Below are 22059 nucleotides of genomic sequence, written 5' to 3' on the forward strand. Positions count from 1 at the left end.
GGGCAGGCCTATACTTTGCCTGTCTTTGTTCTCTCCACCATGCCAGGCACATACTTACTTGGTATATGGATAAAAATGAAAATAGCAGAAGCTAGTATTTATTGATGGCCTGCCAGCTTCTGCACTTGACTGACATGTGTGATCTCATTTAACAGTGCTCTTAGGTCTATATTTGTTTTACAGTTAAGGAATTTTGAGAGTTGGAGAAATTAAGGAATTTCCCAGGCTATACAGCTAGTGAGGAACATGAGAGGATTCATCCCCAGATCTGTTTGTCTTAAAGCCCAAATTCTCATTCACTGTGCTCTCTGCCTCACTGAGACTCTGTGGGCATTGTCACTTTGAATGGAACCACTGCTCCTGGGCCAGCTAATTCCTCATAAGCAGGACTCTGCACCTCTATGTCTGGCTTTGCACACATTTCAGACTGTAATACAATACTAATAATGTGATCCAAGCCGTCTCCCCTGTGATATGCATACTGCAGGGATGGAGGGGGTGGATGGGCCCCTCTGTATCAGGGAGCTCACAGCACAGAAGCAAACAGTGCAGAGCAACAGAGATTTGGCTTCAGTGGGGCCAAACATTAAAGGTGGAACCGCATTTGGGGCTCACGGTGAACCCCTATTCATCATCTACAGCCCACCTGAAATTCCAGGCCCACTTCTTGCCGGTCCCGTGGACATGTCTCCCTACCACTATCTACTGTATGCTCAAAAAGGACAAACTTCATCCATAATTAATTAAAGTGAGAAAAATCTACAATGTCCCACTGGTACAAGAAGAAGAAGAAGAAAAAGGAGAGAGGAGAAAAGGAGGAAGAGAAGAGGGACGGGGAGGAAAGGGAAGGAAAAATAGCTGCAGGCCTCATTGCAAAGACCACTCGGGTGGTTTCTGCAAAGACCACTCGGGTGGTTTTGTGTTACCTATCTTGGGAGTTTACTTTTACCACTCCTCTCATTTGCACACAAAACAGCGCATTGATTGCTGCTGGGGTGTGTGTGTGTGTGTGTGTGTGTGCACTCGCAGGCGCTGGAGCGCCTGGCTCTCCGTTGAGCCCTCCCCAGCCCTCCCATGGTGTCCAAAACCATGATTCTTACACCACAGCTCACAAATTGAAAACCGAATGCAGCTTATTCATGTGTACCCAGTGGCTCTTCAAAGCTCTCTTTTTTGGATCAGAATGTTACATTGCATGAGCCCTAGGTTGAGCCAGAAGCATCCTGGAGCCTCCTTAGCTTTAAGCCACTCCCATTTGGGTCTCCAAACCTTGAGATCTCCAAGCAGACTTTATAGCTTTGAACTGACCCCTTTCCTAACCACAGCAGTGCTGGAGGAACATGCTGCATTTACCAGCATCTCCAAGGCACACTCAAGACTTCAGCCACTTTGATCTACATTAAAAGAGAATCATATTCGGAATGTAAGCCTTGTGTAGAGAGAGGTTCTCCCTATTTCCCTGGGGCCTCCTGAACTGCTGGGTGGCGGGGAGACCTGCTGCCTTGGGAAAGCAACCCAGACTTTGAAACAGCTTTTCCCACAGTGAGTTGGGTTTCTATAAGAACCAAAAGCTCTCTGATGCTGAGTGTGGGGGAGGCTGTGTATGCACAGGGAATCATATTTCCCTGGAATCCAAACTACCAGGCAAGTGACATAAATGGGTTTGGCAATAAGTAAATTTGCACTCTTTATATGAGAAAGTGACACATGACAAATTCTGGTTCACCTAAGCAATAAACAAGCTGACCTCAGGAATTCACTTTTATTTTTTAAACACTAGGTGTCAAATAAAATCCCTGGCATCTCTTTTAGTAGGTGGTCTCAGGTGGTCATGTTTAGAAAAAGAATTAAAGATGGACAGGAAATTGGACACTTCCTGAGACTCTGTAATCACTAAATTTCATTCTGCACAGTCCACAGAACCTGATGCTCATAATGCTGTTTTTAGCCCTATGAGCTCACAACACACACTGTCAGATGTGTTATTGTCTAGTCTCCCCCAAACTCTGTTATTTCTAATAAGAGTTTTTTGGTAATAAGTTCAGATTTACAAAAAGTTGTGAGGATACTGCAAGAGAGTATACTGTTCACCCAAGTTTAATTCCTCACAATGTGAACATCTTACTATTACTTAGACAAAACTAAAGAAGTCAATATTACTACTGTATATACCTTAGTAGCAACTCAAGCCCAGACTTTATTTGGATTGCACCCGTTTCTCCTCTAATGTCCTCTTCTGTTCTAGGATCTAGTCCAGGACATGCATTGCATTTCTTTTTCATGTCTCCTTAGTGACCTCTGGTCTGTGACGGAGTCTTCATCTTTCCTTGTTTTTCATGACCTTGACAGTTTTCAGGGATACAGGTTAAGCACGTCGGTAAAATGTTCCTTGAATTGGGATTTGTTCATGTCTTCATCTTGGTTCAACAGTGTTACGGGTTTTTGGAAAGAACGCCACAGAGGTGAAGCACCCTTCTCATCACATCCTATCAGGGTTAAATGATGCCACGTGGTATTGCTGGTGAGATCAACCTTCATCACTCGGTGAAAGGGTCATTTGCCAGACTTCCCAACTGCAAAGTCACTATTTCCCCCCTTTTCCTCTACTCTGTTCTTTAGAATTGAGTCCCTAAGTCCAGCCTCCTACACTCAGTGAGGCCAGGGTGGACCAGGCCCTCGCTCCCAGAACATGGAATGTCTACATATATCTTTTGAAATTCTTCTATATAAAAAACATCTCCCTCCTCCCTAATTTATTTAATTAGCCAATCATTTATTTATATTAGCACAGATTCATGTATATGTACTTTATACTTTGAGTTATAATTCAAATATACACTATTTTACTGCACAAATGTATCCAGTTTTCCAGTTTTGCTACCATTGGAAGCTTAGGGTGGCTCCCATGTCCTTTTGACACGCCTCCATCCTATTTCTTTTTCTTCCGTACTACTTTATGTTCTGGTACTACCAGATGATCCAGGCTCATCTTGTTATCTTGTGTTCTTCTGCCCCTGTCCTTGAGTCAGCACGTCCCTAAGGAGACCTGGTCCCTTTTGTTGGAGAATGATATTTGGAAACCAAGATCTGGGTGCTAGGTGTGCCCATTGCTACTGGGATGTCATTGCTTATTGGCCTTCTTAGGTCCTGGTCTTCTTTGTGGAGTGCTAAGTAAAGCACGTGTGTGTACAACCCAAGTATACACAAATACCTACAGTTGTTTCTGTGTCTGTATGTGTGTCTCTGTGTGTGTGTTTGTGGATGTGAGCCCATACCGATATCTCTGATTTTAACCCAATATCACAGGGTCAAACTCTATTTTATAGGTATAATTATCAAACATATTTTGCAGTTGAGGCTTAAAGCCTTTGCTCAAGCCTCATAAGTAGTGAGTAGAATCTGAACTCAACCCAGGGCCCTGGACTTCAGACCTGTAGCTCTTCACATCAGCACTGCCTGTGTTTAGCATAGATTCTGGAGCACATTCAGAGTAGTCACTTCTCAGAGCCAGAGGGAAGTAAAGGCAGCTTTAGTTTTAGTTTTCATAAAATATCATAAACACCTTAATTTTCAAGAATCTTGCACAATATCCCAACTTTCTCAGTAACAGTTAAACCATTGAGATGTTCGCTCGCTTAGTCATGCCTCAAGAAACATTTCTTGAACACTTACCATGTACCAATCCTACAGCCAGGTACCTAATAAGTTATCTCTTTTGACCATCCCAAGTCTGCAGGACGGATATGATTCTGTCATTTTATAAATAAGTTTACTGATACCTAGAAAACGGAGAGACTTTCCTGAAGTCTCATACTTTCTACAGAATAATTGTTTTTCTTTTTATCAGCCAGCAAATATTTATGTAGAATGAATTACGTAGAACAGTATTCCAGCAAACGTGGCAGGCAATAGCAATGTAAATGGATATTCTAGCAGGAGAGGCAGGCTCATAGACGAACGGTGAGAAGAGACGAGCGCTCTCACACAGGGTGCAAGGAGGAATGGAAACCCCAGCAGATGAGGGCTAAGCTTGACCTGGAGGGAACAGGAGTGGAGGTGACTCCTTCAGGGTAGAGTAGAGTTTGGCCAGCACACTCTGCCTCGCCTGCATCAGTCCCTTGTGCTGGGCCCTTTATCTAGAATTCCCAGTTCCCTGCATGGCCAGCACCTTGTCCACTTGCTGGTTTAAGTACCCCCTCTCCAGAAAGGCCCTCCCTGACCAACCTCTCTGAAGAAGCTCCCCTTTCCCGCTCTCTCACAGCACTTTATTTATTTCTTTGATACCATCTGAACACAAGGACCATGTCTTTCTTGTTCACCATCTTATTCCTGGACTGGCATAGTACCTGGCACATAGTAGGTGCTCTGTAAGATTTGTTGAGTAAAAAATAGGATGAGAAGGGCAGTCCTGAACGTACCTTCCTTTCTCCCTTGTGACGATGTATCTGGTCTCAGTGGACTATATGAGAGATCAGAGCATTCGGCTTCTTTGAGAATGTGAAGCAGTTTTCAGAAATAAACATGGGGCTCACCCCAAGGCGCCTGCTCTGGTATTCCTCCGTGGGGTTTTAGCATCTGCACTTGCATAACGCTTTTGACGAGCACTGAAGGGTGAGAACTGTTGTTCTGGAGGCTGGCGCAAGCCTGAAAGCTGTCATTGACAAGACTGAAAGCACTGTCCCTTCTCCTGCTTCTCACCTCCCACACATCCAAAACCATGGATCCCCACTTGCCCTCTAACTGCATCCTTTTCCCCAACCATTCCTTGATTTCACTCCCTTTTCTGATTGATTCATCAACTTAACCTCAGCTACTGGGTTTCCAGTCCCCAGTCCCCTAGGAATAAGGCCTCTTAGAAAGACAGAGGGAATTAAAGGTTTTAGACCCAAACTATTTGGAATTCATTCCTTTTCTATGGATTTTCTCAAAACAATGTGCTGACTAATTACAAAGGTGCACTGAAGTTATCTACACCCAAAGAAGAAAATGAGAAGGCCTAGTAACCCTCTCAAGTCTCTCCCATTCTAAAAAAATAGATATAAAAACAGACCTCACAGAACACTCATTCCCCTCCAGCTTTCCAGAGAAATCAAATTTCTCTCCTACCTCTAACTGAGAGACAATTCAACATGATGTCGAAGAGCACAGATCCTGGTGCCAGCCCACCTGGACTTGAAGCTCAAAGCTTTACTAAGCTTCTACTGTACATGTACACATTAGGGGCTATGGAATAAGAGGCAATGACAACTGACATGAAATTGGACTAAGTACTTAGCATATATATATCATCTAAAATCCTCCCACACAATTATAAGGTTATTCCATTATCTTAACTTTACAGAGAAAAAAATCAAAATTCAAATTGTTGGTTGTAAAGTTGTATAATTGACAATGTTTTTAAAAGTTCCTCTTTAACCATCTGAGGAAATGATGATCAATGAAATAAGTGACAAGGGAATATAGCCTTCTAGACATAGAAAGTCAGCTTAAAATGGAGCAAAATATAGTGTCTAGAAATAAACCCCAATGCATTTGCGATTCTTGTTTTTGATGAAAATAGCATTTCTAGTCAGTGCTAAAACACTGGATTAGTCAAAAAATACAATAAACTAAAGACTAGACATTTGAAAAAAATTTTAAGCTAGATGCTTATCTATACCTTATAGCAAAATAAATCCCAAATGATTAAAGACTGAATCACTTTTAAAAAATGGAGCTATAAAACCCTGAGCAATTGTATTTGTAATTTGTGCTTGAAAAGTCACAAAGGGAAATATTAATACATCTAACTAGTAAAATCTTGCCCCCTTCACAAAGTCAGAAGACAAATGGCATACTGGGTAAATGTTTTCTAATATGCCACACAATGAATTATTTTCTCTTTGATTCAAAGAGCTCCTAAAAAAATCAAAAAGAAAAAAAAAAGTAAGCAAAGGCCACAAACAAATGGTTTAGAGAAAAGATCAAAGGACTGAAAATGTAGGAGAAAATGCTCACCCCTTCTTATAATTTAAAAAGTGAAAAATTAAAATGAGATTTTATCCCCTTCTTATGTATTTTGACTTCACAAAGCTCTTTGATGATTAGGCAATAAATTATCACAGAAGCAGAAAAGGCTTTCAATACCAGAGACCACAAAATTAAGTTGCTGTCTGCATATGTGAAGGCTTAAACCTCTAAGAGGGCCAGGCACAGTGCCTCATGCCTGTAATCCCAGCACTTCAGGAGGTCGAGGCGGGAGGATTACCTGAGGTCAGGAGTTCGAGACCAGCCTGGCCAACGTAGTGAAACCCATCTCTACTAAAAATAAAAAAATTAGCCAGGCGTGGTGACATGCACCTGTAGTACCAGCTACTTGGGAGGCTGAGACAGGATTGAACCCAGGAGGCGGAGGTTGCAGTGAGCCCAGATCATACCACTGTACTCCAGCCAGGGTGACAGAGCGAGACTGTCTCAAAAAAAAGAGAACTCTAAGAGAACTGAGGATGGCATTGGAACACTATGTCTGGACTTGTGCTCTATTGCTCAATCTTTTCTCCAAGCATTTCACATGATCTTGCCGGAGATTCAAAGCTGTATTTTTGTTAACACCCATATTTGAAATCTTGTTAATTTATCTACTTAAACTTGTATAAAGACTGATATGGGGGCTAGTAAACTCACAGAGGTGTTAAGACTCTTCAAAGAACAGCAAAAGTAATGCAAATGTTATGTTACTATTGACTTCTGATAAGTGGAAGAAATCAAATTATTCCAAGGAAGGTATTTCTATGATATTTGAGATATGAACATTTTTCTTGCCTGCTTTTGAGAAATTCAGAAAATGACAACTATCTCTCTCAAGAACATGCTTATTAATTCCCTCAGCTCAAGAAAAGCTAATGACACTAATGATTGGGAATGGTTTTAAAAGATCCTTTGAGTTTTAAGGCTTTAATCACTGGTCTCCCAGCATCCACTCTTGGCCCTCATCTTCACTTAATTAATCACCTCTGTTAGAGCTCAGCTCGAAGGCATTCCCTCTTAGAAGTTTTCCCTGATGCCCAAAATTAAGCCAGTTCCTACATGACTCCTCTCCATTCTTCACACTCCATTTTTCCAGCACTTATTACAATTGCAATTCAATAATTATAAAATTATTATTTAATGTCTGCATCTTCTGTTAGGGTGTAAACTCCTTGAAAGCAGAGACAGTCTGGCTGTTTTATTCCTCAAACATAGTGCTAGTCCCTGAAATTTCCTCAGAGCCGAACAGAGTTCACTGCATGCATTGATTACTCAACAACTATTTGTTGAATGAGAAGTATGATAGAAAGAATAATCTTCCACAACCTCCCAAGTTCACATCCGAGCCCCCAGTAACTGTCTGTTACCTTAGACAGCAAAAGGAATTTTGGGGGTGTAATTTAGTTAAGGATTTTAGATGGGGAGATTGTCCTGGATTATCTGGGTGAGGCTGATGTGATCACAAGAATCCTTACAAGAGGCAAGCATTAGGATCAGAGCGAGAGAAAAAAATGTGACAACAGAGGCAGCGTTCAGAGGCATGAAGCCATCACCACTAAAGGCTAGAAGAGGCAAGGAATGGGTTCTCCCTGGGAACCTGCAAAAGGAACCAACTCTGCAGACACCTTGATTTTAGCCCTGAATTTCTGACCTCCAGAACTGTAAAAGAATATTCATGTTGTCTTCAGCCACTAAGTTTAGGATCATTAGTTATAGCAGCAATAGGAAACTAATACAAATAATTGATGTGTTGTGTAACATAGAGTAAGACTGATCACACAACCTGAAGACAAATAGAAAAAAAAGTAAAAGACTATGTAACAAAAGACTCTTACGACTGAACCATACCCACCATCTGATTAACCCAAAATTTGCCAGAAACCATTTGTGTAAAGAATAAGACAACATGCTATAAATAAGAATAGACCACAGAGCCTATACTGGAGAGCTTGTTTATGAGCCCAGATACTAGGGAAGAAACAGTCAAAATGGAACAGTGGTACTAGTTGTGAATCCTAGAACAATTCACTCAGCACTGGGTCTTGGATTTCTCATTTACAAAGTAGAGTTAAGAACTGTTATTTCCTATTTTGCAAAGTTAGTATAAAATTTAGAGATAAACTATGTACGATGTTTGGTATAGAACTTGAAGCATAGAAGAACCTCTATGGTGTGAACACTAAGAACTCTACAGCAGAGTGGCATGTGATAGTAGTGATAAAAACAATGAATAATAATGTCAGGAAAAGGAGTCGGTGGGAATAATGCTGTTTAAAATGAGGCTTTTTAAAAGAAAGGTATTGCCTGGAGAATAGGAAGCAATAGCAAGAGTGTGATTAAATACTCTGATGATACTAATAGCTATACAATGCAGAATTAGCCTAGAAGCAGGAAAGAAGAAAACTTAGCTAAGGGTAAAATATGTATGAAGAAGAGATATTCAATGATAAAAGGGGATGCATTTAAAAGATGCATTTTTTCTTTTACTTTTACCCTTTTTTTTTACCCCTGGAAGAAGAAAATGGTGTCAACAGACTTCATTTCTTGCATATAATTTAAAGTCATAAATGCCCATTGGAGCTGGAAAATGTCAGAACCTAAAAACCAAATTGGGCTTTGATAGAGCTAAATCCTGAGTATTGGAAAATTGCCACTGTAGGATGCAGCAGAATGCAGACATAATAACAGACCTACAAATTCCACTCAAAGGCTAGACATGCCACTATTTGTTAAAAACCCATAAGCAGTGGAACTTCTTGCCTTTGTCTTCCTACTGAATAGAAATTGCCTTCAAGCCCTTTCTGTACCTCTCTGTTGGCTCTTCCTGATCTGTCTGTCTTAGTCAGGGCTGTTCTAACAAAGTACCCTAGACTGTGTGCCTTACAAACAACAGAAATGTATTTTCACAGTTCTGGAGGCTGGAAGTCCAAGATCACGGTGCCAACAGGGTCAGGTTCTGGCAAGGGACTTCTTCTTGGCTGCAGACCGCTTTGTTCTAACATGGAGAAAAGAGAGTTGGCTCTCTCTAGCCTCTTCTCATAAGGGCACTCCTCCCATCGTGAAGGCTCCAGACTCATGACCCAATCACTACCCAAAGGCCCCACCTCTAAACACCATCATAGGGAGATTAAGGTTTCAACCCAAGAATTTGGTTGGGGTGGAGGGCACAGACTCTGCCTCATGCTGTAATTATTTATGCACTTCCCTCCTCCAGTGGGCAGTAAAGTCCCTGGAGGATCTCATCTTTCAAATCTTGCTCCATTTTAAAAATCAATTTATACCAGTGAATTTGGGTGTGAGGAACAACCCATCCTAATAAACTTTTAGAAAATATCTGGGGTAGATGAGCAGTCTCCCCCACCTCCCACCTCCCCCCTCATTCATGCATGCTCTTTGACAATAAAAAACGCCCGTTTCAAATCATAATTTTACTTCCCAGGGGCTTTCTCCTTTGTGAGAATCTGTCACTGCTGTCAAACGTGTGAAGTGAACAAAGGCACGTTTTGTACTTTTCAAATCTTCTGATGCTATAATTGATAACAGAGAACTTGATCACTCAAAATTGTTCACTGTAAAAACTCATGTCTAAAACACTATTTTCTTTCCTTTCTAAGTGTACCAGAATTCAATTCTTTAACATCACAGAACCTTAGAAAGCCCAATTACTGAATGTGTCCTGTGCAATTCACCAATACGCTAAAAATGTCTCAGGACATTCTGTTGTGTCCCTGAGGATCACCTGTTCACTATCATCTTTGAATGTTTACCATTGTAGTTAATACAGCTGAATGGACTTTTGAGTGTTTTGGAAATGCCCAATCTAAATAATATTTATTCCCACAAAGCGGCCCAAAGCCTTGAATATACAAATGCGTGGTGTGTCTTTCTCAAGGTAGGAATTCATTCTCAGATTTTCCAAACTTTTTTAAACTTAAAAAAAAAAAGTTTCTTTTTTAGCACACCTTTTAACATCTCCCAGAGCAGAGTGAAAAAGCATGGACTTTGTGCCAAGTGGGTCTGAAGTGGATCTGGACTGTGCCACTCATTGGCTCTGTGATTTTGGGGGAGTTATTTACCTACTCTAAGCCTCAGTTTACCACATCTATAAAAGAGGGAGAATAGCAACTACTACTTAACACTTTCTAAACTGTTTTCTAATTACAGTGTTTACCGTCAATCTTCTCTCCTACATTGTAACAGCCTTAATGTCTCATTCCCTGCTATGTCCCCAGCATGTAATTCATGGCACAACATTGTATTAGTCCATTCTTGCACTGCTATAAAGAGATACTTGAAACTGGGTAATTTATAAAGAAAAGAGGTTTAATTGGCTGATAGTTCTGCAGGCTGGTACAGGAAGCATGGCTGGGGAGGCCTCAGGAAACTTATGATCATGGCAGAAGGCAAAGGGGAGGCAGGCACCTCTTACATGGCAAGAGCAGGAGGAAGAGAGAGCAAAGGGAGTGCTACACCCTTTTAAACAAGCAGATCTCATGAGAACTCACCCACTACCATGAGAACAGCAAGGGGGAAATCCACCCCCATGATCCAATCACCTCCCACCAGGCCGCTCCTCCAATATTGTGGGTTACAATTCGACATGAGATTTGGGCAGGGACACAAATCCAAACCATATCAAACATAAACACTAAGTAAATATTTGTAAAATAAATGAATAGAATGAACAACTGCACAAAGTAATGACTGACTGGAAGAATACTTCTTTCTGCTTTCTTACCACTCATATACCTGCCACCATGCTTGTACCTGGGTTGCACGAATTTCCACCCAGGTGCATGGCTTTTTGACACCCAGAACCAGTCCTCTCCCCCTCGGTATCTGATCTTTTGCATTAAACCGTCCTCACTGCATGGGAGCAACACTTGCCATTCCCCAAGCCCTGGTGAAACCTCATCGATCGTATTTTCTTGCTTATGTTAAAATTTCAGGCTTACTTCACTCTTGGAAAACAATGTTTCAGTGGTAGGAAAGGCGCTGGAGTCTAGAAACTAGAGTGCTAATCTCAGCTGTGCCTGCAGACTGGCCTGGTTAAATTGTGTCATTTCTTTGAGCCTCAGTTTTCTCATTTGTAAAACAAGAAGAGTAATACTTTCTTCTCAGGACAATTTTCAGGATCCTTGAAAAAAGCATACATTTCTGTAGGCTGATGTTGCAATTATTATACTCTTTCCAGTTGTGTATTGGTGACATTACAAACCAAAATAAAAACACCAATTATTGTTAATACTAATGTCATGCTTACTAATATGCAAGACACTATTTTAAGTAAAATCTTGGTCAATCCTCAGAATGCTATTATCTCCATTTTACAGATGAAGAAACTGAGGCTCAGAGTGCTTAAGTAACTTGCCCAAGGTCCTACAACTAGTAACTAATGAAGCCAGGGTTTGAACCCACAAACACTCTATGGTCCAAAATCATTTTAAATAGGAAATAGCAATAGAGACCAGTATTTAAAGTTTCTGCTGAAGACGGATGCTTTGCTCACATCCAAATGGTTAAATCAGACCACAGTACTTTCTTCCTTTTTCTTGGGCTCCCATGTGGCTTATGCCTGGCAGAGTACAAATCCTAATGGCACCACTTTGCCCAAAATACTGATGGTGATGAGCACTTGGCCCTTGCTCTTTCATCATCCAAATTGCTCTTAGCTCAAGGTCAAGAACAAAATCACCCTGGAGAGCAGGAGAAGTTGTATGAGTCTGTGGGGCTGTGACCACAAACTGGGTTGCTTAAACAACAGAAAGCAATTGTCTGACAGTTATGGAGGCTGAAGTTCAAGATCAAGAAACCAGTAGGGTTAGCTTCTGACATCTGTGAGAGAAAATCTGTTTTATGCCTTTTTCTCTTAGCTCTGCTGGTTTGCTGGAAATTCTTGATATTTCTTATAGATAGCATTCTCCCTGTATCTTCACATCATCTTCCCTCTACGTGTCTTTTTCTCTTCCTTTGCTTTTAACGGCAAAACCGCAATTACTTTTGCATCAACTTAATAATTACATCTACAATGACTCTTTTTCCAAATAAGGTCACATTCTCAGCTTCTGCAGGGTTATTATCTCAGATACGAATTTAGGTGAGACAATGCAAAATCCAACCCACAATAGCAGTCAGTAGTCCCCAAGCCTCTCCTCTTGTCTGAAGACTTTGGGCTGGCTTTGGTTTGGGTAGACGCTTAAATCATTCTAGATGGAAGTGTTTTAGTGAGCCACCATGGCTGTATACTACTGTGTGCGCTGATGATCAAGGACTAAACAGAGACTGGGAAAGGGCTGTATTTTTCAAATTTTCTCATTCCTCTGTTCAGTCAATGTTACTTCTTCTAAGGTAGCATGGCAGGTGCAAAAGTAGGCAGTGCAGGGGGTCAGGGGGTTGCATAAAGGCAACTGTTACCATCCTCACCTACCTAGAGCTCAAGGTTTAGTGGGGGAATGTGAAATGTAAGCATGGGAGTGTATTATAATGTGGAATGTAAAGGAAACAAAAGAGGAAAGCTCAACCCGAAAACTGGGAAAGCTGATAAGGCTTCAGGAGGAAGCAACCCTTGTAGTGAGCTTTCAAAGGAAATATCTGAAAAATACAGCCTTTTCTTAGTCTCTATTTAGTCCTTTTCATTTTCATAATTTTGTGAATTTAAGTCAACAGGCACTTGTTGCCTACATGCCCTGGGCTCAATGTTATTGAAGATGTTAAGGGAAATCAAAAATTATAGCCCAGAGCCCCAAACTCCTGCCCAGGAGCTCTCAGAGTCACTGGGGGAACAAGACATCAGTGCTGAAGCTGGAAAATTATCCAAAGGAGGTAGGGGGAGCTTCTAGAATGGCAGTTCCCAGGTGAATCCCTGTGATGCCAGTTTTGAAGGCCAGAAACTCCATTTTTGTTACCATCTGGCACACTGTAAATGAGAAAGCCGTGCATGAGTTTGGAAGACTGAAAGCTCTGGGCCTGATTCCTGGGCAGACCTCCCTCTAGTCTGCCCCTACCTGTGTGATCAGGTGAGGTACTTGACCTCTGGGTGGACTGTGCTGTAAAGTAGGGAGGATGTATACTTTCTAGGGGTGAAGAGGGATTTGAGTAGGAGCTTAGCTCAAGCTGCAGGTCCCCTGAGAATCTTTCCCAACCCCTGAAGGTGATGTAAACCATCATCCTTTGCACCTGTGCCCCCTCGGCTCCTGTGCACAGCTATTCCGAGCCTGGAATCTCTGACTTACTCACCCTGCCCCACCAACTCAAGGCCATAAGCTTCCTGCAGGCTCTTGTCTACCCCATTGCAGCAGCTTCAAGTTGGCCAGACTGGGGCCCTTCTCCAGCCTTGGGTGATGCCCAGGGGTGGAGCCAGTGGTGGCTTCTGGAGCCTCCCTCTACTATTCGCTTTATTGTTGGGTAAAGTCAATTGCCGTTTTCTGAATCTTAGGTAGAGTACCTGCCAACGCAGCTGCAGGACAAGTCTGTCACTGTCACCACCAGGTTGCCATCCCTAAACATGGGGACAGCCTTTACCAAGGGGCAGTGGTGAGTGCCGCTGCAACAAAGGCTGCAGACAACCCTGGGTCCGAGGGCACGCCTCCACATCTTTGTTACACCTAAACTTGCACTCTACTCACAGCCATTCTGTCTATGCTGGCTGAGCCCCTGTTGCCCCGGCCTCAAGGGTGCTGGTAGGATTCTACCCTAGGGGCTCTTCCCTCACTCTCCATGTAGCCTTCACCTTTGAGTGTGATAAAAGCCTGACTGCTCCCTCTTTGCTTCAATTTGATGTTACCCAAACTGCATCTCACAGAAATGCTTCTAATTTTCTAGCTTCCCCAATTTCCAGCAGAAAACTCGATTTTCTTAGCAGTTATTGTCACTGGAACTTGGAAGTGGGTTCTGAGTAAACGGGTCAGTGTGGATGTCCATCTGGGATCAGGACTCTGTTCCCACTCTTGGTGCTTTGACTTCCCTCCTTGGCAAAAACCAGTGCATTTCCCTGCAGCCTCAGCCCTGGATTCCTGCTGCCACCCCCGTATGCACCAATATCAGGGACTCAGCTACATCCAGATGAACCTACTCTAGACCTCCCGGTAGGACACACAAGCCACCCATCTCACCTGAGCACAGCCTCTGCTGCAGCACTTGCCACATCCTGTTTTCATAGCTTGTCATTACCTCCCAACAAACATTGAGCCCCAGAGAACTGAGCTTGGTTAAAATCAGATTGGTTCTCACAAAGGGATTCAGCCCTCTCTCTGCTTCATCTACTTCTATTTACTGTACTTGCTCAAGGTCAGTCCCCTTGCCAGGGAGAAAGCTCTGGGAGGGAAGGGACGTCTATGTCATTCACTGTGGGGTTCACCACCAGATCCCCAGGGCCTTCACTTGCATATCAGTGCACCAAGCACATCATTTTCTTCGACAAGAAACAAGACAACATGAATTGAGCTCTTTTTTGAAAGCATTTATTGCTGAATTGGTGTTCATTGTTTAAAATTTAGAAAACCAGAAAAGGGCCAAAAGGAAAAAGTTATCACCCATCATTATTATAATATATTCCTTTGCAAGGTTTTTTTCCTATGTGCATAAAATCTGGTAGCCTAGTTTCCTTGTTTAAAATAATATCACAACTATTTTCTTTTCCTTTTATTTCCATGTTTGCTGAGCACCTACTATGCATCAAGGACTGTGCGAGGCTCTGAAGATTTTAAAGTAGGCCTGAGAATGCAAAGGAATATTTCTGAGACAGAGAAGCAGGGGCACAGCTCTTTGCTGATAAAAGTAGTCACAAGGAGCACCATAAGAATAGTTTGCATGAAAATCTGTTGTCTGTTACACTGACTATGCCAGAGATTCTTAATTTATACAATAGGAGAATTTTAGGGTTTGCTAGAATTTTCAGAAAAGGCCAAAAGTGCATTTAATGAGGTCACTTTTTGAATGGGGCCATTCCCTAAGCAGCTTTTCTATTAAAAATGTCATGTTTTAAAAGTGAACATTGGGATCAGCTCTTTTGGCCCTACTGCCAACTAATCTGAATGGGTACTGGGTGCAGTTGGAGCACAGCCTGCAGATGCCCACTGGGTGGGACTATCACAGTGGCCCATAGCTGACGGGTCACAAGGAGGCCTGGGGGAGTCCAGGGAAGAGGCTGGGCGGTCAGAGCAAGAGTGGAGGACCCTCAGGGGCTTAGGGACACAGCTGTTCACCAACTGGCACACTAGCCTTTCAATATTTTAAGAAACATACACCGTAGCAGGGCATCCTGGCAACCAGACTCACCTAAAGAGCATCTTTTCCTCTTGAGTCATCAACACTCACTCTTAGCAGCCAGCGGACAGAGCTTTCCAATTGTTGAGCAGATTACTTTAGGGCTGTACAGGTGGCAGGCCCAGGAGGGATTTGGCAGGGGCAGGATATGCACATTCAGTTGGTTTTGAAAGCTCTGGGAAGCAGTGCTGAGAGCAAACCCTCCTCCTCCCCACCCACCTCAGGGTTACTCTTCTCCCACCCCTCCACAAATAGACAAACACAGTGTTCTTTGGAGTTTCACAGCAATCATCACTGGTAGTAATGAGCTAACTCTTTATATCTGCAATGTGTGTACATTTGGAAGATGCACTTAGATGCTCTCAAAATGGTTGAAAGAGGACAGGGGATCTCCAACTAGGGGAAGAGGAGGTAACTGAGAGATGAGGTGTCAGCTTGCACAGCAATCATCAGCCATTCTTCACTGCTAAAGCACAAGACACCCAAGTAGGCTGTTGACAGTCTCCTGCTGGGGGGATTTTAGACACCAGGATAAGTTGCTTATGGAGATCAGCGTAGCAGAAGGGTCAAGAAGCAGAGGTTCAGATTGCCTCTCTGCCAGAACCTAGCTATGAGATGTCTTAGCTTTTCCGCATCTCAGTTTCCTCATCTATGAACTGGTCCTATCTCACAGGGCTGTTTGAAGAGTAAATAAGATAATGTTCCCAAAGTACTTAGCACTGCATCTGACACAAAGCAAAGTCCAAAATAAAAAGAGCTATTAACGTGAAATTGCCTTCTTGTGAATTATTTTATTACAAATTTATGGAGTGGTTCATTTATTGAAAACTTATGGACTTTAAATATCCTAATTTTAGAAAAGATGTAGGAAGAAAAGATAAAACGTGAATTTTAATGTTGTCTAACTTTGCTTTTATAGGAGACATGGAAATTTACACTAAAGAAGGCAAGACAAATTGTCAAGAAGTCCCCAATTCTGGTAAGCACTCAGTGGGTAGAACGCCAGCCTTTTCCTTAGCATGCCCTCTCTCACATCCCAGCTTTCACATCCCAAAGGCAAGGACTACTATGGATATAAACCCGCGACATGCCATAGCTACGTGGGGATTGAAGTAGGAAAGTGAGCTGCTTCCACTTGTGTTTCCTGCCTTCACATGACAGCATGGTTTTTCAGCCTCAGCACTGCTGACACCTGGGACAGGATAATCGTTTGTTGTGCAGGCTGTCCTGAGCTCTGTAGGGTGTTCAGCAGCAACCCTGGCCTCTACCTACTAGATGCCAGCAGCACCACCATCCACCCCTCCCCAGTCACAACAACCAAAAATGCCTCCCAGCATTGCTAAATGTCCCCTGGAAAGCAAAATCACCCCCATTTGAGAACTGCTGCTTTCCAGTAGACCATCTTGGAGGAGGCTGTATCCTCCTGCTCCTCCACTTTCTAAAAATGTGACCTTAAGCACGGTGCTCAACTTCACTGAGCCCCAGTTTTCTTGTCTGTAAGACAGGGATGATAATATTGTCATCCAGTGTTGGCACTGATAGAGTTGAGAGTGCAGAGAGCATCTGGGATCTTGCCCAGGATTTACCAAGTCCTCAATAATCACAATTTTTATTCATGTTTCCTTAATTTGTCCTCTGTGTAATAACACTCTGGTTCAACAGATAGAATATTTATTTCAGATCAGTTCTCGCAGGCTTATGTATTTGACTTAGGCTGTGGCTGCAAATCAGCCCCATTTGAAAAGGAAGCAGAAAAGTAGATCATTAAAGTACAACATTATCCTCAATGCCAAAGATACTCGCAGTAAGGAAGCATCCATCAGCAATGGGAGGGCATAGACCTCGTCCTTGGCTTCTCCCTGCTGGCTAGCTCATCATTCACCTTGATACACTGCATTTGAGGTATTATTGATCTGGCAACATAGAAATAAAAGGGAGGAAAATCCCTCATGGTTAGGCTTGCCAGATTTCGCAAGTAAAAATATGGGATGCCCAGTTACATTTGAATTTCAGATAAACAACAAATAGTGTTTTAGTGTATCTAGTGTAATATTTTATCTGACAACCCTGCTCATGGAGGGCATATGGGTTTTGATGAACAAGGCCAATAAATACATGTTAAGTGACAGGCAATATGTAGGCATTTCTACATAATTGATTAATCAATCACAGTGTCTGCATTGCCAATCATTATTGAATTCAGTGAATAATTAAGGGCCAACAGTAGCCCGTTTAGCTAATTTGCTTAAGTTATTGAATAAGATATTAAAAGACCACAGGAAACTCTTGACCACCCCCTTCAGAACTCTAAGCAGAAATGGAGACCAATACAATTGGTATCGTATTCTTCTCAACACACCCCTAAAAACGTATTCTCCAGGCATTGTTTATTTCACTAGCAAAAACTGCCTTGGCATTAACTTCTAATTAGGATCTTATAATTTTTTACTTTTGTCACCAGAATTGCAAGCATCATTCACGGGGCAGGATTCCAATAATTACTTGTGAGAAGTGAAAAAAAAATTCTACTGAACAATTCACCAATAAAAATACTCTTCTGAAACCTCCACCAATGTATTTGCTCTCCAGATTACAGCTATCAAGGAAAAAATAAAAAGAAAATGCAAATAAGTGTCTCTGAAAAAACTGCTCAGAGAGTAATTCATTTCACTGTGATGGCTGATGTAACTGCAGACCTGGCCGGGGCACAGAAAGCTGAACTCAGTAGGTTGTATATCATTTCAGCACAGCCTATCAGTCGGTGAGAATTCAGACCTGAAAACAGTTATGCATTATTGAAGGAAATCAAGCATTCCAGAGAAAGCCTGGATCTCAGTGAGACCCTGAGAGGCTCCTAGAGGGAACTTTTCATGGATTTGGCAGAGCATTGAGCATCTAAGAGGATCTGAGTTATGGAATCATTTAATTCTCACTTCTACAAAGTAGATAGAGTATTTTTGTCATCAGTCCCATTTTACAGATGAGAATATTGTGTCTCAGGTGGGTTGAGTTATGTGCTCACCCCACATAGCTAGTAGGTGAGAAACTCCACATCTAAATCTAGAGCTAGCTATCCCCACATTCAGTACCCTTCCTAGTAGTCCAGTAGCTTTCAACAAGGCCTCCTTAGTACTAAACTTTGGGGAGCACCATTCATATCACAGGCTATGTGGATGTTGGAATCGTACAGTGGACAACCTGTGCAACAATAAATGACAGCCCTGATCACAAACCTACCTGCTCAGTAGAATCATCTGGAAGCCTCTAAAAATCACTGAGGTCCAAACCCCACCCCAGACCAATTAAATCCAGGCAATACAATACACGACAAGGGTTGAAAAGCATTTTGCCACACAGAAGTTCAGTTTCAGCTTGCTTATGTACAGAAGAGTGATGACTCTCCCACTTTGAGCTTCCATTTACCCCATTCAGCCCATTTTTCTTTATTCAACCCCTGTTTGTTGTGCTGCATTCATTTGACATCCTGGTGCATGGAGAAGCTCAGGAAGCTGGTTAAATAGATTGCAAAGCAAAGATGCTGCATGATTCCTGTCCCCAGGGACAGCCCTGATTTGAGACTCTCATTTTAGATGGGATTAGATGTAGCCAGTTGCAATATTTTAAATATATTGCTGAGTTAATAACAGCCCACATTTTGTCTCTATCTAGCAACGTTCAAATTGAAAGGAGGAGGCTGACAAATAGGCAAGCAAGACTCCTATAATGTTGCTCGGGGCCCATCTCAGTTCTCTTTGCAAGTAAATTGTAAAAGAAGGGTGGTCTTTCCCATACTATGTAATGAAAATACCGCATAATCAAAACCTCCGTCTAACCAGGAGGAGTTCTAGGGTTCCCTACATCATCTGCCACCCACTTCCTAACCCCAATTTCTACACAATGAATGGCAAAGACAGCTGTAGCCATCAGGCTGAATTTTGACAGAAAACAGCTACGCAATTATATAATTTTATTCTATTGCACATTTTGTGTAGCAATTATAAAACTGTTCATATCAATTTGTAAAATGTTGGTTATCATCAGTGTTAAAATCTAGACTGTTGTTAGGAGAATTAGATCAAGGCCTTCAGTCTAAACTGAATATGAAAAGAACCTCAAACATTCAAATGCAACCTGACTTTGGACTCTGGATCTCAGGTAGGGTCTGTACTTCCAAAGCGCCGTCAACGTTGTGGTAGAAACTTATGCTGATGCTTGTTTTGCAGTGTGTCCACAATCCTGATCTCAGTTAGCTACTAAGTCTCTGGAGTCACCTTTCTAACCACTCCTTCTTCGCACCATCACCCTCCTCCACCCTGTTTCCCATCAGTGGCAATATTGCCCCTTGCTCCCACCCTGGGGACATTTGGCAGTGTCTGGAGGCAGATTTGTGCAGCGGGATATCTGGGGGTCACAGGCCAGAGATGCTGCCCAGCATCTCACAGTGCACAGGGCAGCCCGCACAGCAAAGACCGAATTATGATTGGCCCAACATGGCAATAGTGCCGAGGTTTGAAATCGTGAGATAGGGCCTTAGGGTCTCTTATCTCAAATGATCCTCTTCCAGGCCATCCCCCCATGCCTAGAGACGTCTTTCCGAAGCACAAATGTGATTCCTCTGCCTGATGCCTCCACGGCTTCCCCACAGTCCTCAGGGTATCATGTAGTGCTGCATTCCAGGCCCCCATCCTGTCTCCTTCCTTCCATGGTTCCCTGCATTCTGCCATTCCAATGCTCCTGCCAAGTGGGAATGTTTGGCATTCCTCTAAGACACCAAGCTTTCTCATACCTCCACAGCACTGCTCGGGCGCTCCCTCTGCCGGGAGCCAGGCTACTTCAGCTTTAGTGTGCATCCTGGGGACCTTGTGTAAATGCAGCTTCTGATTCTGTAGGTCTGCAGCCGGGTCCAAGACTCTGCATCTCTGAAAGCTCCCAGGTGGCATCAATGCTCCTCATCTGTGATCACATGTTGAGTGACAAGGACCTAGAGCAGTGGTTGTCAAGCCTTAGTGGGCACCAGAATGACTTGGAGGGCTACAAAGACAGAGGCTGCCAGGACCCACCCATGGTTTTTGATTCGGCAGGCCTGACATGGGGATGTGGAAGGCAAGGATGTGCATCTCTAGCAAGGCTGTGGCCCCACACTGAGTCACAAAGCCTCAGGCCAGGCCATCTCTCTTCCTCCCCACCTGCCTCTCTCCTGCCTCACTGCAGGGTCATCTGCATCCTCTTCCAGGTTCCTAGAGACACCTGCTAGTGCCTTGGCCTCTGCAGACAGGGTGTGCCCAGGGCTGGGGCCTCCACCCATGCCCTGCACTTGATGGTGAGCTGAGGACAAGGACAGCCTCTTTGTCTCCACGTCTTAGGTGGAGCTGGGCCACCAGTCAGGATTATTTCTTCTCCTAGAAAGCTAGGCAGGCATCTCAAAAATCCTTAAGTACCTCATTTATATTCTGAAAGGGTTGCTGATTCTCTCTTGCTAGGGTCAAATACCACCAAAGCCCATAACACTCCTCGCAGCCATTCAAAGGACTCTGGGCTGGCAGGAATCCACTGTTTCTCTCTCTTCATTGATAAATGCTGGTGCCTAACTTTTCTACCCGTTGTCTTCTCTTTCTTTAACTTGAGGAAAGCATTGTGGAAACTGCAATCTCTCTAAAAGCACTGTTTGGTAAAATGTCAGGGCTTTTAGTGTAGTCCACATCTGGAGCCTCATAGCAATCGCTGTCTAGAACCCCGTGGCTCAAGAAGCGTAAGGAGCTTGGTCTGTGCACCTCTCTCCTCCGCGGGGGAAGGGACCTTCCTTCCTCCCAGATTGGCCTCTACCTTTAGTTTTTATTTCCATAATGAGATGGAATTATTTTGTTGAAAAATGTTCTTTATTTTTAAAGCACCTGGGTAGAAGAATGCTGTTGCCGGACCCTCCTTGGACAAGGTGGAGAGTGAGGGTGGCTGGGAAGCTGGGAAGAGCTGGCTGGGAGAAGAGAAGGAGGGAAGGCTTCGGGCTGAGGAGACCGGTGGGCAAAGGCACAGGCAGTGGCATGGATATGGATTGTGGGGACAGAGACAAGAGGTAAATTTAGAGAGGTGAAACGGGCTGGATTCTAGAGGAAGGAGGATCCAGAAACCTCAAGTACAGAGGGGCCCTTAGAAGTTGGGGAACCACTCCTTAAACGAAACAACTCTCTTTTTATTGTCTTTTTGTCTCCCCAGAAATATTCTAGAAGTGGTTCTGACATTTGTTCACTCCCGGTTTTGGCCAAGATCTGCCAGAAAATTAAATTGTATGTATACAACTTCTACCTTCCTGAGCACTAGTGTGTAATAACATCTTTGCTTGTCCCCTTTTTCTAATGACTAAAATGATCTTCACACTTAAAAGGCATCCCTGAAGGTTAAAGTGTTTCTTTCTCAAAACATTGCACAGAAACCAGAAGACAAATGAGCTCTGAACAAAATCGTTTGGGAAATATACGGAATGCCAGCATCTTTGCATCTCAAAGCTGATCTGTCCTCCAGGCTAGAATGCAGCCCGCAATGAGGCTCACTGCCGGCAAGTGCCTGCCAGCGAGGTGCCCACTGCACTACACCTGGAAACAGCCCCTCCCTGCCGTGTGAGCTACGGACCAGGGTGCAACTGGGCATGGAGAAGACTCTGAGCATCTTTAGTGCATGACATTCACAAGGCTAGACATCGACTGTGTTTTCACAGAGCCCAAACTATTCCATTAAAAATCTGACTCAGATACATAGGAATATGATTGTGAGTGCAGAGACACTGTCCAGAATTCT

General features: G+C 43.1%; 1 protein-coding gene across 2 annotated transcripts in view; it reads left to right on the forward strand.

Annotated features, from left to right (window-relative positions):
• The window catches only part of AOAH (acyloxyacyl hydrolase), a 206613-nt gene that overhangs the window by 67087 nt on the left and 117467 nt on the right, over window positions 1–22059 (forward strand). For both annotated transcript variants that reach the window (XM_017873700.1, XM_017873701.1), the window contains exons 5-6: window positions 16190–16249; window positions 21481–21551. In XM_017873700.1, coding sequence (XP_017729189.1) covers window positions 16190–16249; window positions 21481–21551 — 131 coding nt within the window. The remainder of the gene's footprint in view (window positions 1–16189; window positions 16250–21480; window positions 21552–22059) is intronic.

The sequence above is a fragment of the Rhinopithecus bieti genome, unplaced genomic scaffold (assembly GCF_001698545.2).
Source record: "Rhinopithecus bieti isolate Rb0 unplaced genomic scaffold, ASM169854v2 scaffold_6944, whole genome shotgun sequence".
NCBI lineage: Eukaryota > Metazoa > Chordata > Mammalia > Primates > Cercopithecidae > Rhinopithecus > Rhinopithecus bieti.